The sequence below is a fragment of the Ambystoma mexicanum genome, chromosome 11, assembly GCF_040938575.1.
Source record: "Ambystoma mexicanum isolate Mex_15411 chromosome 11, UKY_AmexF1_1, whole genome shotgun sequence".
NCBI lineage: Eukaryota > Metazoa > Chordata > Amphibia > Caudata > Ambystomatidae > Ambystoma > Ambystoma mexicanum.
The window spans coordinates 734,590,291-734,607,382 of record NC_090934.1 but is presented as its reverse complement, the minus strand read 5'-3'; the positions used below and the strand labels follow the sequence as shown (position 1 = coordinate 734,607,382).

General features: G+C 44.9%; 1 protein-coding gene across 5 annotated transcripts in view; it reads left to right on the top strand.

Moving 5' to 3' along the window:
• The window catches only part of TEAD1 (TEA domain transcription factor 1), a 791,559-nt gene that overhangs the window by 628,650 nt on the left and 145,817 nt on the right, over window positions 1-17,092 (top strand). For all 5 annotated transcript variants that reach the window (XM_069623630.1, XM_069623632.1, XM_069623634.1 and 2 more), the window contains 2 exons: window positions 868-929; window positions 2,579-2,703. In XM_069623630.1, the coding sequence (XP_069479731.1) occupies window positions 868-929; window positions 2,579-2,703 (187 nt within the window). The remainder of the gene's footprint in view (window positions 1-867; window positions 930-2,578; window positions 2,704-17,092) is intronic.

Below are 17,092 nucleotides of genomic sequence, written 5' to 3'. Positions count from 1 at the left end.
TCAGCCAATGTATGCAACTGTAATTTCATGTTTTAAACTATGCTCACTTTATATACCTGGCAGCGAATTTTCCAGATGATGAAGACACAGGTACAAGCCTCTTTGGCTTTCTCCCATTTTGCTCCCCACTATTGCAGGGAACTGTGTTATTATTCATTTTTCTGAAGTGTTGCTCTGCATTTTCACAGGCTCCATATCTCTTGTTTGCATAATTCCATCTGGTCAGATTTTAATCCTCCATTTGATTTTTTGCATTATGTATTAACTGAAACATGTACAGTGATTTTCCAAGGAATTGAGTATCTATAAAAAGGCAGGGCTTAATAAGGGCAGACCCCAAAACATATATTGTATAGCATTCTTTAAGTGCTACAGGCATTGACAACCATTGCATGATGTGAGATTCTTATAATGTCTGTCCATTCCCAGTCTCCATAAACACAATTTCTTTTTTATTATATAGCATAAAAGGACAAAGAGTACATATAACAGCCATGGAGACATTATTCATGATATGTAGCAAGACTTTACAAAGACCCATAGGTGAAGAGATAAATCTGATGAATTTAAGAAGAGAGGGAGATGAGAACAGTAATGATAGGCTTGCAGGAAGTAGAGAAAGGCAAGCACAGAACCAGATGTGTTGTTAGTTGGCTTTATGTATTTGCAGCTTGGAGAGTTTTCTGTGGCTGCGTGTTAAGTAACCTTATTTTAGCATAAGAATCCTTTTTTATAAACACTCCATTTCACACTTGCTACACTCAATGAAATGTGTTCAAGTTATTTATGGCATAATATGCATAGATTGTGTTGATTAAGAGAAGACTTCTGTTATATTTGCATTCATTCTTCTCCATTCTTTTTCAGCGTAAAGCCATTTGCTCAGCAAACATACTCAATTCAACCAGCGGTTACATCAACAATATCAGGTAAATCATCTACGGTGCACCCCAAATGCTGTCTTGAGGATACAAAATTACCATAAAACAAAAACATCTGTCACAACAAAAAGATATATATATATATACATTCAACATCAAAAAGCACTAAAATGATGGGGAGTAATCTTTCACAAAGCAACATTTAGAAAAGAGCATTCTAAAACACATTTGGACAAGCACACTCGTCAAAAACAAATATGTTAAAAGACCACAATAAATGCGAATTGTGGTGGTTCTCCAGGAGACTTAATATTCCAGCAGTCACAGCTCCACAGCAGCAATATTGTGCCCAAACGTACTTGTACAAGCAGAGATTGTATGCCCCTGACCATGCTTTACAGTAGTGCTAAAATGGCAATCATTGTTCTTGTCAGAGACCTCCTGCAACCATGTCTCATATAAGGTTTATGAAGTATGAGGGTGTAAAATGGCATATCACAATGTGCAAACTTTGACCCAACCAAATGCATTCATGTCACAGGTAATATTATTAAAGTAATTAACATGTTCGACTGCTGTGATTCAATGTGATCCTCCTCCCCAAGTGTTGTCATTGTGATGATTGCCCTCATCAGAGACAGCTGCACGTAATCGTGCATAGATGGTTGCAGCAATTAGGTTCTTACCTCAGGGGCTCAGATCCTCTATTCCGAAAGTCACCTGGTAGAGATTACTTCACCACATAAACAGGGAGAGAGAGTGCTGGGCTCACGTTCTGCAGTCTGCACTCCTACATATAGTGACTAGACAAATGGATGCAAGGTTTTATTTACCATGATTTTAAGGTGGCAGTAGCAACAGGTGTTCTGCTATCAGCCCTTTACACCAACTATAGTGGATAAAGCACTGGCCTGCACATGCTGCACTCATGTTTTATTCTTCAGCCAAACGATGGTGGTTTATAATTACCGTATGAAGTCATAAGACCATGGCAGCAATCACAGTTTACAAATGTAGGCTATACTAAACCAATGTGTGCCCTCAACTGCGTTTTAGGTTCGTGGATGCAGCTGTACATTTCAAGTCTATGCTTACATATCTAATAACATTGTATTTCTGTGCACAAATATTGCAAATGCAAATTGTCTGCTTTATATGGCCACAGTTGAGAAATGGTTATCTGTTGTAATTTGCTGTAAATATGGTTGGATGTAAATTGTTAAATCTTAAATTTTTATCGCGATACTGGATTAACACACTATTAATGTGGGTTACTACCCTGAATTAGGTGACCATTTCACTTGCTATCATTCGGGTAATTAGAATCAGCAGATTGGGCAGAGGTCTGCGGATTCCCTTCGAAGGCTCTGTATAGATCATTCAGGAATGGCTGTTCTTCATTTAAGTTATTCCCATTTAGTGTTCGTCCCTCTGCTCCTCAATTGGCTGCAGAAGTACAAGCCTCTAAACGCTGCTGGAGAAATCTTGTGAAACCCAACAAAACACAGAATTAAGAGTAATTTATGTAAAGGTGTGTTGCCACAGGTCTTACTAATGCACCTTAACTCCCAGATTAGGTTACCAACCTCCCAGCACTTTCACCTGATGAGAAAGAAAATGCCAATGTTCCAGGATTTTAAATGATATGACTGATATGTAGTGAAGTACAGAATTATGATTGCACATTTTTATTTCAGGATTTGAACCTGTAACAGCACAAGCACCTTCAGCTCCTGCCTGGCAAGGTCGATCCATTGGAACAACTAAGCTTAGACTGGTCGAGTTCTCTGCTTTCCTAGAGCAACAACGAGACCCAGACTCAGTAAGTGCCGTCACATGAAATGTCTGACCATTTGTATGCTTTTAATGCATGTTTTGGAAGAATTTCTGCTAATTACACACAATTGCAATTTAAACATATATATTGTAATCATTTCACAAAAGGAGACATTTAGCAAGTATGACACTTCCATTAGGTGTCTCTGCACACAGCTGTGGTATGTTGCGGATGTTCATGTGAACCTGAGGCTTGCTTTTGCAGGACACGTTTCAATGGAAAGTCAGCTTGGCTCAACGCAATAAACCACAAAAAATGTGATGTATTTTTTTCCAGTCTCATCAATGCTTGCATTGCGCACATTTCTACAATTGCCACTTGCCCTACAGATTCAACATTACATGTTCCCTATTATTCCCATATGCCAATTTTAATTTCCTGTTTATCTTTATTTTGGCATTAAAATAACTACCTAACTAACTATGGTGCTCGTTCCATGTGAGACAATTGAACTTCAGCCCTTTTGGGTCATGCCTTGGCCATAGTTGCAATTTTCTAAAACCATCGGATTCTCATACTTCCAATGGCTATGGCTAAAACAGTCGACTTCCATATCCCCCTATTTTAATCAGTTTCATAAACTAGACCATGCAAAGATGTGTCTACGGGCTTTCAGTTTTACCTACTCAGTAAAGGGTTGGTGATTGCTCTTTTGCCTCATCTAGCACTGGACACTGCAGATATGTGCCGCCATGGTGAGGTTGCCCCTGGTCTGAACAAGAACCCTTGAGGATTGAAAGATTTGCATGTCCTATCCAGTAGAGTAGAGAATCCGAAATTACTTGCAGAGCTTTCTACTTTCAAGCATGCCAAGCACATATGGATGATTAAATAAGAGGTACATGCCTTTAATGTACACGTTTACTATTTGAGCAATTACACAAACACTTAATTTTTAAATATATGTCATTAACATTCCTTTTTACAATTCATACGATATAAAGCAAAAGACAAAAAAGAGAGAACACTTACATTGTTACAATTTCATATCAAAGCGTAATTCCTCGTATTTAACAGTTTCATAGGTGACATTTTGATAGCATACATGACTTCATCCCTTCTAAAAAATCCAGTTCTTGAAGAGTACCGTACACATATAAAAACATGAGAAGTAACAAAAGCTAAGATTAAAAGGTCATCGGCCGCTCGTCTCTATTCTCTTCTTTCTTACTACAGCGAAATAGCCAGCACCGCTTGGATGAAACGTATCGCAGCCAAAAGATTTATCTAAAAATGTTCATTGCCATAACCAACCTGGCTGAACGTTTTTGAAATCTTTCAAGGCGTGCACAAAGTGTGTCTGCTGTTGGTCACAAGTAAGGGGCAGTCTAGGATCAGATGATAAATTGTTCCCACTATATTATATTTCTTACAAAACCTGCACAGCCTTAAACCACGGGCTATGCCACTTCTTGCTCCTACAATTGAATTAGTAGAGTACAGGTTCAATGGGTGGAAACCAATGAGTGTCAGAAAATGCCTCCCCAATGTCTGATGAAACAAATTAAATAAAAGCAGAGCCAATAGACAACCTTGTGTCAGCCCTCTCTCCGATATAATCAGTGTTGATAATCTGCCCAGTCTATCCAACCTAACACGCAAAAATGTGGCTGTTTGTAATGCTATTAAGATTTCCAGTAGGTATGACAGGCAGATCCACTTGTCTAATTTGGCCCACAGCGTATTTCTTGGCACTGTATCGAAGGCTATACATAAATCAACAAATGCTACATATAGTGGTTTATTGTGTTTAATGGCCTACTTCTTTAGCAGTTCCATAATAAAATCCATTTACCTCTTGTCCTACCGCTCGACAAAACCCTGTTTGAAAGATGTCCATCCTTCCAATATTTTTGGCCCAACCTCTCACATCTCGTAACACTAAACCCACAAAGATCTTTGCTGGGCTCTCCAATAATGAGATTGGCCTACAGTTAGTGAGGCTTACCCGTGAACCCTTTTTATATAGTGAAACCACTATGGCTGTTAACCATGACCACGGGAACTCTTTCTCCCTTAACACTACCTTAAAGTTCATGTCTAGGACATCGACCCAGACTTCTGGATTATTCTTCAGTACAATCATTGCTAAACCATATGGCCCCAGCGCCATTGATTTTTTCTATGTCTAATTAGCTCATGCAAGTCCTCTCTGTCCCAAGTTAGACTCTACTCTTTCTTTCCCCCGTCTTTCATTAGCCACTTAAACTCACTACCACTATCTGCCTTGTAGATTGCTGAGAAATGTGCTTTCCACAACTCCTCCATAATATGGTTTATTTGAGAGCCTGTTTGCAAGTTATCGTTGAGTTTAACCATATTCCAGAAATCATTAGAGTTTTTACTCGCTATTGCTTTCAACATTTCTCGAGCGTCCTTCAATACCAGCTGATAGCGATAACGCCGTAGCCAGTTCTTGTAGGAGGCTTACAATTTTTGCCTGTGAGATCCCCTTGTAATAACCCTTTGGAGATTTCTGCAACTCTCTTTTTTTAAGCAGTATTTCCCTATCATGTTTATGTCAGTTCACCCCTTTTGCGGCTTTTCTTTTAGGAAGTTTCTTATACTTTGCATCCCATACTCTTTGGTAACTATTACCCTTAAACCGTTCCTTAAAGAATTTATTATACACCTCTGAAGATAGGATTGTGTTAAATGGGTTCCTTCTATACTCATTCCAACGGACCCTGTTGAACCCCGTATTTACTTCCAGGCTTTGACCACATCTTTCAAGTGGCTGATGGGGGGCGTGGCCTGATGTCCACGGAGTGAGGACGCGAGTTCCCTGAGCTCCGTCTGGGCCGCAGCAGTCCGATCCTTTTCAAGGTGATTCAGCCCACAGACACCGCATCCGAGGAGATCCACCGGCGGCCGAAGCGGGAGACCTTGTCTTCCACCCAACCCCGACGAAAATCGGGGCCTGAGAAGCTTCTACCGCGACCCGGCGCTGGCTCCCCCTTCTTCCCGGGCGAGGCACACAAGATGGCGGCCGCCTCACGTTGATAACCCAGCGGCTCGCACTGGATCCGGGAGCCAGCGACTCGCTGACTCGAGCAGTCCCTCCCTGCAGTCGAGTGCACCCCGGCTCGGGCCACTCGAGGGCACCGTCAGGACCCGGTGCAGCAGCCAAGAAGGGCCAGGAGGAAGATCGCTACGCGGCCGATAGACACGGGGGAGAGGGTGGCGACGGCATCAAAGAGGCAAGATGGCTGCCGCGAGGAACAAAGCCAAGCACGCTACTCTGGACCCCTTTGTAACATCCAAGCCTGCTGCTCAATCCACACCGAAGACCTCACCAGCACAAGATGCCCCTGGGGATGAGACCAGACATAATCAAGTGCTTGAGGCGATCGCGGCCCTGAGGACATTCATCGATACGAAAATCGGGGAGGTTAAGACGGACATACAACTTATCAGGCAAGATGCCCGCAACTTAACGGAGCGCGTCACCATAGTCGAATCCTCCCAGAAGGACATCTCAGATGAGACGACATCTCTACAGAAAGAGGTAGCGGACCTCAAACGGAAAGTGCACTTCTTGGAGGCGAGATCCGAAGAAGCAGAGGGTCGGGCCAGACGGAACAATATCAGGATCCTGGGCGTACCGGAGGGGTCGGAGACCATGGACCCGACGGCTTATGTGGAGTCCCTGATACAGCAGGAAGTAGGGGTGTCGAAACTCTCGCAGGGATTCGCCATTGAAAGAGCTCATAGATCCCTCCAGAAGCGCCCCCCGCCTGGATCCTACCCCCGCCCCATCATCGCCAAGGTCCTCAATTTCCGCGACCGAGAGGTGATCCTGAAATTCTCGAGGGAAGGAGGTATAATCGAGCGGGGTGACTCAAAGATTACCATCTACCCCGACTATACCCAATCGGTGCAGAGAGCAAGGAATTCCTTTGTCCCCATCAAGGCCCAGCTGAGGACACTGAACATAAAATACATGCTGCTCTATCCATCACGACTAAAAGTAATCCACAATGGGCGGGCAATATTCTTGGAATCACCAGAAGCGGCCACTATGTGGATGGAACACAATAACCTTGCTGAGGCTCCCAAAGAAACCACGCTAGAGGAACGCACTTAGCACGCCCAAAAAGCTGACCGCATACTAACGCGGCTGGAGCACCCATTTCTTTGGTATTATACTCCAAACCGAATCGAGGCTATACCAATACTGAAGAAAAACTACCACATCAGAACGCTAAATGACTGCGGGCTCACTCGACCTCCCGCCCATGGACACAGACCACGGACCCACCGTTGACCAGTGCAGACCTCTTTCCTGCACACAACCACTCGCGCCAGAGACCTGGACTAGGTCGGACGGCGCGAGGGCCCCCGAGCACTCCACCCCGGTGGCTGAAGCTGGGTGCATTAGTTTTAGTTACTTGTTCCAAGTTGTTATTGTTATGACTGTCCCAACCCGGATGAATAAAGATTTCCTGGGCCTAGGCGGGCCTACCCACCCCACACAAATGGCTCATCACCCACCCTACAATACGGCTCATACAACACTGGGAGAAGGGGTGGCACTCCCCTCATCGAGGAACCCACTTATGCAATGGCAGCAAGACTCAAGCTAATTACATGGAACGTTAGAGGGATGGGAACATACATAAGAAGAAACCGGATTTTTTCTTATCTAAAGAGGAAAAAAATATCATTGGCCCTCCTGCAAGAAACACATCTCACCTTGGAGGCCACAGACAAAATCCTGAAATACTGGGGAGGCCAGGGTAGCGGCGCATCCTTCTCAAAGTACGCAAGAGGAGTCTATACATGGGTGAGCCCGGACACACCATTTCAACAAATGGGAACGGAGCTGGATAAAGAGGGCAGGTATGCAATAGTGTGGGGCATGCTTGAGAACACTCCCCTGTGTATAGTAAACTCGTATTTTCCCCAGCACAATATACCCTCACACATCAAGGACCTATGCGCAAAATTGCTGCACTACCGAGAGTATACGTTCATATGGGGGGGGGACTTCAACTCTATTATGAACCCGGAACTGGACAGATCGACAGCTCCACGCATGCCCCATAGCGCCTCTCCTGGGGCCCTCCCCAGGATGGTGGCAGACCTACACCTGACGGACATTTGGAGAGACCTCCACCCCTCGGATAGATCATATTCATTCTACTCGGCTCCCCATAGCCTCCACACGAGACTGGACTACTTCTTCATCGCCAACGAACTAACCCCGCAAGTTGAATTGGCAGAATACATGGGCAGAACAATATCTGATCACTCCCCCTTGCTGTTGCAGCTCTCCCTCAAGGGCCCCCGCCCCCCCATCCCGACGTGGCGCATGCCATCAGATGCCTTGACCGACCCAGCATTCAAGGAAACCCTAAGAGAAAAGCTGGAAGAATATTTAGCGATAAATAAGGGTTCGGTCGAGAAGTGGAGCACGCTTTGGGAGGCGCTGAAAGTAGTGACAAGGGGGGAGATAATCGCCGAGGCGGGCGGGATCAGGCGACAACTGAGGAGAGAACTGGAGGTCGTGGAGGAGAGAATAAAGCGACTTGAAAGTGGCGCCCCACCAACCACCGAAAGGGAGGCTGAACTGAAACTGATCAGAGAGGATTGCAGGGAGGCATGGGAAAGACTCTCGAAGTTTGACTTCTCTGTGCGCACCTCGAAGGCCCACAGGGAAGCTGACAAACCGGGCAGAATACTCGCATGGCTATGTAGGAAAGAGCACCCGAGACAGGCCCTCAAGGAGATCAAAGATACGAACGAAAAGACCTGCAGAACACGACAAGAGATTAATGATACCTTCACGGAATTCTATAACGACCTATACACTCATGAGACGAAGGTCCCCATAGCAGATATAAAGGATACGCTGGCTGAGGTGGGACTGCCTAGGCTGAGCCAGGAACAACAGGACAAACTTGGGGAGCCTATTACGGTGGAGGACATCACAGATGCAATCAGATCCCTCTCCACAGGCAAGGCTCCTGGCACAGATGGACTCATCCCAGAATTCTACAAGGCCTACGAGGAGATCACCTCTCCTATACTACACGCAGTATATACGGAGGCATACGAGTCGGGCACTCTCCCTAACACTATGAGAGAAACCCTCATCGTCCCGATGCTCAAGCCAGGCAAACCAGCCGATAGATGTGACTCATATCGCCCACTGGCGCTCCTAAACTACGACGGCAAAATATTGACGACCATATTGGCCAAAAGGCTCTCGAGGGTGATCGGTTCCCTGGTACATGAGGACCAGAATGGCTTCGTTCCGGGGCGTAACACCTCCGCCAATCTCAGGAGGCTCCAACATATCATTTCACAGACGTCCGAAAGCGAGGAAGATCTAGCAGTACTCTCACTGGATGCCATAAAAGCCTTTGACTCTATTTACTGGGAGTGGCTGATCGAAACCCTGAGGGAGTTCGGACTTGGCGAACACTTCATCCGCTGGATAGAGGTCCTGTACAGCGACCCATTGGCAAGAGTTAAAACGGGTGTCATGATATCGAGGGCCTGGCCCATCCAGAGGGGTACCAGACAGGGATGCCCACTGTCTCCAATGCTGTACATTCTAGGCCTGGAGCCGGTGGCAATATACTTCAGGAAGCAGTTCTTTGACGCTGGCATCAGCATTGGAGGATCAGACAACATCATCTCGTTATATGCCGACGACGTCCTCCTATACCTGCGCGACCCCTTGGAGAATGCCCCGATTGTATTGGATGTTCTGGACAACTTTGCAAGATACTCGGGGATAAGATTTAGCAGGCAGAAGTCTTGCGCGTTCCCACTAGCAAGACTGAAAAATAAACCTGAGGAGGAGCTTCCTGAGATCGGGATCCGTTGGCAGGTGGACACTTTTCGATACCTAGGCCTCAACATCACACATTCACCAATATCCACCCACAAAGCCAACACGGAGGCCGCAATGGGCGGAGTGCGGAGATCCATACAGTTCTGGTCAAAGCTCCCGCTCTCCATGATGGGGAGGGCGGCGATAGCTAAAATGATAATCCTCCCCAGGTTCCTCTACTATTTCACCAACGTGGTGTATTACATTCCCCCACCCTTTTTCAGGACACTCGACTCTCTGATCAGGGACTTCCTCTGGGGACGAGCCCGGCACCGACTCACACTGAATACCCTCACACTCCCTTACGCAGAGGGCGGCATTCAGCTCCCCGACTTCCAGAGATACTTTCTGGCGGCTCAGTCGACACACCTGGCAAAATGGCTCTCAGATGAACCTTCAGCTGAGCTAGAACTTCTATCCCACTCCTCTTCACCGCTGTATCCCAAGGAGCTACTCTGGAACCCCCGACTTGGACCCCCCAACCCACCCACTATACTAGAGGTTGGAAGGCGGGTATGGAACAAGGTGAGATCCATGGCGGGCCTGCAACGCTCTTATACACCCGACACCCCCATGATGACGGATGTCTGCAAAACCTCCACCGACCTGGCAACTATGAGGAGATGGGAGAACCATGGTCTCTACACATGGGGGGACATGTTTCATGATGGCCTCTTCAGGGACTTCGAGTCGCTTCGAGAAGGAGATGGACTACCACTGGGCCATTTCCTCTGGTACCAAAGAGTGAGACATGTGGCCAGAAAGAACTGGGTCGCATGGCCTGAGGAACCAGAAACTCACCCCCTCCTGAGAGAAATGTATGACGTTGGTGACGGATGGAGACCGACGTCCAGGTTGTACACTCAACTGAACGATCGACCCAACCCAAAGAGCGCCCGGCTGAAGGTAAAATGGGAGGCAGACCTCCGGACTGAAATCACAGAGGCCGAATGGGCGAGAGCCCTGATATATCCAAAGGAGGTATCCAGAAACGCCAGGTTTAGACTGATCCAACTGAACGTACTCTACAGAACGTATATGACCCCTCACCGGATATCCACGTTCAACAACAAAGCGGACTCAAGGTGCCCCTGGTGCTCCTCAGACCTGGCGGACATGATTCACATGTTTTGGACCTGTTCCAAATCTCAGAAACTCTGGCAGGCCGCTGAACGGACCTGCAGGAATGCTGGCCTAGAAACTTACGAGTGGACACCCAAGGAGTGCCTACTGGGCACCTATCCGAGACTTGGTAAAATCAAACACTTGACGAAGCTTATGGATATGGCCTGCCTTCTAGTTAAGAGAACAATTGCCATGGCCTGGAAGGCCCCAGCGGGCCCCAGGTATGACCCCTGGATCAGGGAAATGGAAAGATGGACTACGGCTGAGACTGTAGCCTGGGAGGAGGGAAACAAATGTGGCGGCGACGATGTGAGCAATGTGCTGGAGGCCTGGAAAGCCCTCCTTAGAGACATGGTCTTTGCAACGAGCTACAAACCTCCTTGAACCCACCCCCCTTGCATCCTAGAAAGCAACAGACACTACAGATTAGCCCACCACACCCAAGGGCTCCACCCAGCAACTGTACTGAGGGAGCAAAGCCGATACCCGCCTCCGGACCCACTCCCCGAACCTGGCGACATTGATTAAGAAACCACACCGAGAGTTGGGACAGTCACTGTTACTGTTATTGTTATTTCTTTTCTCTTCTTTTCCCTTTCTTCCTTAGTTTGTTTGTTCTTTATTAATAGTTTTGTCGTTGGTTATAAGCTGATCACCATATCACATTTACGCCAGTTATTGCATTTTGAATGTAACTGCTTTCAGAATCTTATCCTTGTACAAGTTTACTCACAAATGCCAATAAAGACATTTAAAAATAAAATTCAAGTGGCTGATCCCCACGATTCACTGACCGTCCTACTCTCAGAGGCAGATGGTCGATCACTGTTGTTTCTTCTATATTCATTGAAAATATTTCAAGGTAGATGTCCTCTGAGACATAACAGCAGTCCCAAGATGTTTCCAGTCCAGGCATCTACTTTTTAAATATCAACAGATTATTATTGACTTCAGACCCAGAGAATGCCAGCTGAACAGGATCTCTTCCACTGATTCTAGAAACTCCTCTTCTCTTGCATGATCTTTAAATGATTCCAATAAATATTCAGTAGAAGAGTGTCCGTCCTACCCAGAAAACCCAAGTGATTCCATATGAGCTTTATTCCTTGCATGTATGGAGTGGGCTGGGCAAACATCACAGAGTCATCCCAAATTGTATTAGATACACCTATCATCAGTCCTGAGGATGGGCGACCCCTTTATCCCAGCATTGCTGGGAATAGTGCAGAGAACCCATCAACAAATAGGTGCCACACCCAACAAACATTCTTGCAAGCACAACAAACCAGCGCCTAATAAATCTACACTCTCATTTTGGAACAAATGTGAGAAGCCCCTACAATTCCTCTGTTTGTACTACCCCTTCTCGACCTCCTTCATACTGTCCCACATGGGTAGCAGACACCCAAGCCCAATCTCCCTCCCTCTCTGAAAGATCCAGATCATTTCCCATATCCGTCATTTCTCAGGGTTGGGAACTGGCCCTGGCGAACTTTATGATTATTTTAGTGTTTCCCAAAGTAGGAACAGCCTTTTGGGGCCCCGTCAGGTTAGTACTCCTAGTTTGTTCGTGTATCACTTTAGAACCAAGTAGTTTGTTCAAGTCAAATCACATCAGCCACAGCCAGCACCTTGTTACCCACTAATCTGGAATTAAAATGTAGTATGACTTTTTCCATATTATATTTGTTCCAAAATTCCACCCGACCGATGTCGCTTGAAGACAAGATGGCCAAGGCCTGGGCTTTCCACAATATAGCCAAGACCTTCGTTCATTTTAACACAACCTGATCCTAGTCCAGGGGTATTTTCTGTAACACCCCTTTACAATCACTAAATCACCTACTCTGTCCCTCCCCCTCCTTTGGATGTATCCCATCTGACTTGAGATTTGCCTGCCCCATTGCTGTTCCTCATTCTTCTAGGGTCATCAAGGTAGCTTCCCTATGATATAAATCTCTACTGACCACTTGTGGTCAGTAGGGGGCTGCTCCCCCTCTGATTGTGACTCTCCTTCAGACTTAGTCCTACAACCTTTTGTGTAGCTACGAACATATGTTGCGTAGAGGCTGGCCTCTAGGGCCCTTTGACAGGACCATGCGTCTACTCCCCCCTCTCAAAAGAAACCTCCCTCTTGTTACTCTCCCTCCCATTATCTATCCTGCTTGTACTAACCGAGGTAGGGTCAAACTGGTCTTGCCCCTTTAGCCACTTCTGTGGTTCCTTGCTGGCTCCATCTAGTTCCTCGTAGCGCACAACTGACCCCTTCTCCTCCACTCTTACTGTAGCTTCCCACACCCTGTACCATTTTTCCTAGGTCCCTCATGGGAGATCTTGGGGTCGGAATAGTTGACAAGTTCTGAATGAATAGCCGAGCGCCCCTTTGGCCATTTTTCCTTTGCCCCTTTTTATTTTTGCGGTTTCAGGACATTCATATTACTTGATAGAAGACCAGATATTTTTTACCTTTTCCACAATTGCTCCTATGCTTCAAAATTTTGCAGCAGATTTTTTTATCAGGGTGCACAAGGTATGGTTATTGAGTATTAGTCTGCAAAAAACATGAGCCACTGTTACTAATTGCTCATGGAAATCGTGAGCAATGACGGTGCTTTGTTAGCTACAGATGTGCACAGAAATCACGGTCACCACTGACAGGCTTCACCAGCAACCATTATTTCAGCCCACTAGCAAAGCTGGCCTTTGAAAGCGCTCTATTATTACAATACTTAACATAGTCCCCCACGTTTTCAAATTCATTACTTTGGCTAGTTGTATTTATATTACTTATGCTCAGATTTTGCCAAACCGCTAATATCAAGAAATCAATTTGAAATGCAAAGTGATCGAGTCTTATAAACAAGGATTAGTGATACATTGAAGCTTTAGTGACGCTATGACAGTCACTGTTAAATATTTCAAATATACTGTCCATTACTATCTTTGCTAGGGGAATGGTACTTAACAGCTCAACTTTATACTCTCAAATGACTGATTATATTCCTGTATCGTCCATCACAGGTGATACAGCATCTAGATCCTCATTCTGAGTTTGGCGGTATTTCAGCAGTAAATCCACTGAAAAAACACCAAAATCGGTTACTGCTATCGCTACTTGGGTTTAAACCACAGTATTATAAGTGGTAGTAAGGCTGTGTTAGTCCCCATTTACGCAGTCCACAAGACTCCAATGGGGATTTTTGGCAGAATTACCACCGGCAGAATTACTGAGTAGTAATTCCACTGATTTTTTTAAGGTAAAGTGGAGGATTTACCTCCAGCTTGAAATATCACTTTGGAAATCCACCAGTGGTGAAAACCCGTAGTTTGGTGTTGCAGGAAAAATGAGAGTAGTTCTGTTACCACCAAAAAAAGTTGCATTAACGGAATTACCACCACTTTTTTCCCACATCGCCAAACTCGGAATGAGGCCCTTAGCGTCTTTGTCTTTTTTCTCAATGCCGTTTGTATATATGCAAAGCAATAGGGTCTATCTATTAGTATTCTTATAATTAAGGCAAGCATGGAAAATATCCTTTTAACTTCCTAACTGCAGTTTCAAGGACCTCTAGACTGATATCAACCCCGGTAGATAAAGACCCACATGAATGCAATATATTTAAATACTTCACACCATGCTGAACAGAAGTCCATCAAACTGGTTGTGCAAAATATGATTTATTTGCACAATTGTTTTGCAAGGATTTTTACATAGTCCACATCGAGCTACAAAGGAATGGAATTCTGGGAAGGGGAATCCATATGTGCAGGTCTATGCCATGCCTGAACCTTAATGCTCAGTTAGAAAGGGTTTGGCAAGAGCACAAGTGGCGCTTGCTGTGTAGAAAGATTGGAACAGTAGACCTTATGGCAAATATTTGCACTTCTTCAGGTTGGGTTCCAGTCTTCAGTCTGAGGGGGTGCATGAAGTTAATTCAAGAGGGAGGTTTCCTGAAGTATGCAGCTATCAAGTCGCCAGTTTCAGAACTGGCTATAGTCCTGTATGCCCCCTCTTTTCTTTCTCTGCTGATATTTATGACTGTGAATCTAACTGGTGGTTTTGCACACACAAGACCAGCAATAATAGCCCTTCAGATTTAATCAACGTTCTCAGTTTACGGATTATGCGCCATAAAGAAACAGGCAGGTAAAATGATATCTGTAAAATGGCCCACGCGTTCAGTGGAGCTAATTCTTTCCTACGTTACCTACAATTAATAATTAGGTCAGGCATTTATCAGTGAAAGATGATGCACATGACTGTGTCACGAAGATCAGGAGCCTACATGTTCATAAAAACTCAGTTACGTTGTGGAGGCATCATTATGCATGCTTTCCAGCCTGGAGACTTTGGAGCTGAAACAGGTTATGTGTTATGATTCTGGTAGCTCTGGAAAATAGTTTTCTTTTGGCTATTGTGTTACTAACCTTTACACACTCTTTGTTTTCTGTGTGCTTAGATGATTTCTGTGTATTAGTCGTATGATAGTGTACATGTAGAATTTGCTTTAATGTGTATTAATAACAAAATAAATCTAAAGCGCATCTGAAATGTTATGTATAGTGCATAAATGTTGTAATGACATGTAATGATATAATAAAATTATTACAACATGTAGAGATTGTATGTGTGTTTTGAGATGGCAGCTTTCAATTGACTATGGAGCCTATTAACAAAGAAATGTGAGGGAAAAATGCAATATATCTTTCTTTGCAAGTCTCTACCTGCTAGTTCCCGATTCACAGCAGAGTAGTACAAGGAGTACTAGGGACTAGGTGAGCGTACAAGGATCCCACAGCTAGCACTGCCACGCTCATTCAGCCATCGTTATCAGCACTCTTAAACATGCATTGGGCAACCAAGCCCACCAGAAAGCACATTCTACTACGTTCTGGGTTTCTGATGGAGAGTGGACGGGGAGTGGTGTACCATGGTGCCCTGCTGGTGAAAGTCTGTTCTCCATTGCTCCTGTAGTGGTCCCATTGCCTCTCAATCCTTTGAAGACCGGGTGAGTAAAAGCGCAGAATAGTTTAACTTGTGAGAGGAAACGCTCCATGCTGTAATGAAACCTATCTTGCGTAGTGCAATTACACGTGTGAGGAAACGTGGTCAAAGTACTCGAACAGAGGCACCACCACCCAATACAATATCTGATGTTGTAAAAACAATTTTAAATGAGCCAGTACTTTCTGACACACCAGAGATCCCTTCTGACGCGAGCAGAGGCACTCTCACGTAGCCTAATCCAATTTCCGGTGCAAAGGCAATAACTACTCGATTAACGGAGGAAGACCATGCATTGTCTCCTAGCATCGACAACCACTCCCTACTTAATTTATGAATGGATTTCAGAAGGAATTCATTGGGAGAATGAAGAAAAAATATTATTCATTGACTCTTTTAAATAACACTGCCTATTCTGACTTGTCTAACACACCGGACCTAGAGCAAATATTGTCTTATTCAATCTCGAACAGATCCTTATTCAGTGAAGAGGCAGAGAAGCACACAGATAGTGAAACTACTTCATTTGGCTTCTTCACGCCATGGAGCTCTATAATGGAGGTAAATCCCCCCCCCCCGCCCTACATTGAATGCAGTACTTTCCTAACAAGAGGTGCTATTTGTGCTGTGCACTAACATGGCAGCAGAGCAGCAGGAGCTTAAACATGTAATGAGAAATGTTGAGGATGTGGTTACACTCATGCAGGAGGTTGATACCACAAACGGTTGTAGTACCCTTGTTGCCAAGTACTGAGGTGGTTTCCGGTGTTCCCTGTGTACCATCTGCCATTGATCTTACAACACAATCCACTTACATGAATTAAGAGGTTGACAATCCTGTGATTACTGGCGAGGTCTGCTCAACTTCCTCACAAAACTTGTCGTTCGCTATTGCCAATAAGATGGATTCAAAGACGACACACAATGGAAATACGAATTCGGCACGGAAAATAATCAGAAGGCAAAAGAATGGATTGAAGCAGAGAATGCTCGCTAAAAAGAAGACGTAATCTAGCACAAAGAAACTATCTGCTCTACCAATTCATCTAAAGATAGCCTCAAACAGCCAAACAGAAGTTGCCTCTAACAACCGAACAGAAGTTGTGCAGACTAGCAGTACAATACCACTAAGTAACTTAGTAAATAATGCTCAGAGTGCGACAAAGGATCTCACGAGAATCATTTCTACCCAAGAGGTAGACCCACAGCGAGAAGAACAATTACGTGGTCCCTTGACAGATGGTTACAAGTTAACAGCCCGGTAAAAATATCAACAACGGCACCATGCACATCTTTAATCAAAAAGCCAAGTGCAAAAATAGGATCTACTAGGATTAGTTCCACACAAGAAGATGGCTCACACAGAGAAGTGTATTTCTAATTCTGACATAATGCTAGCC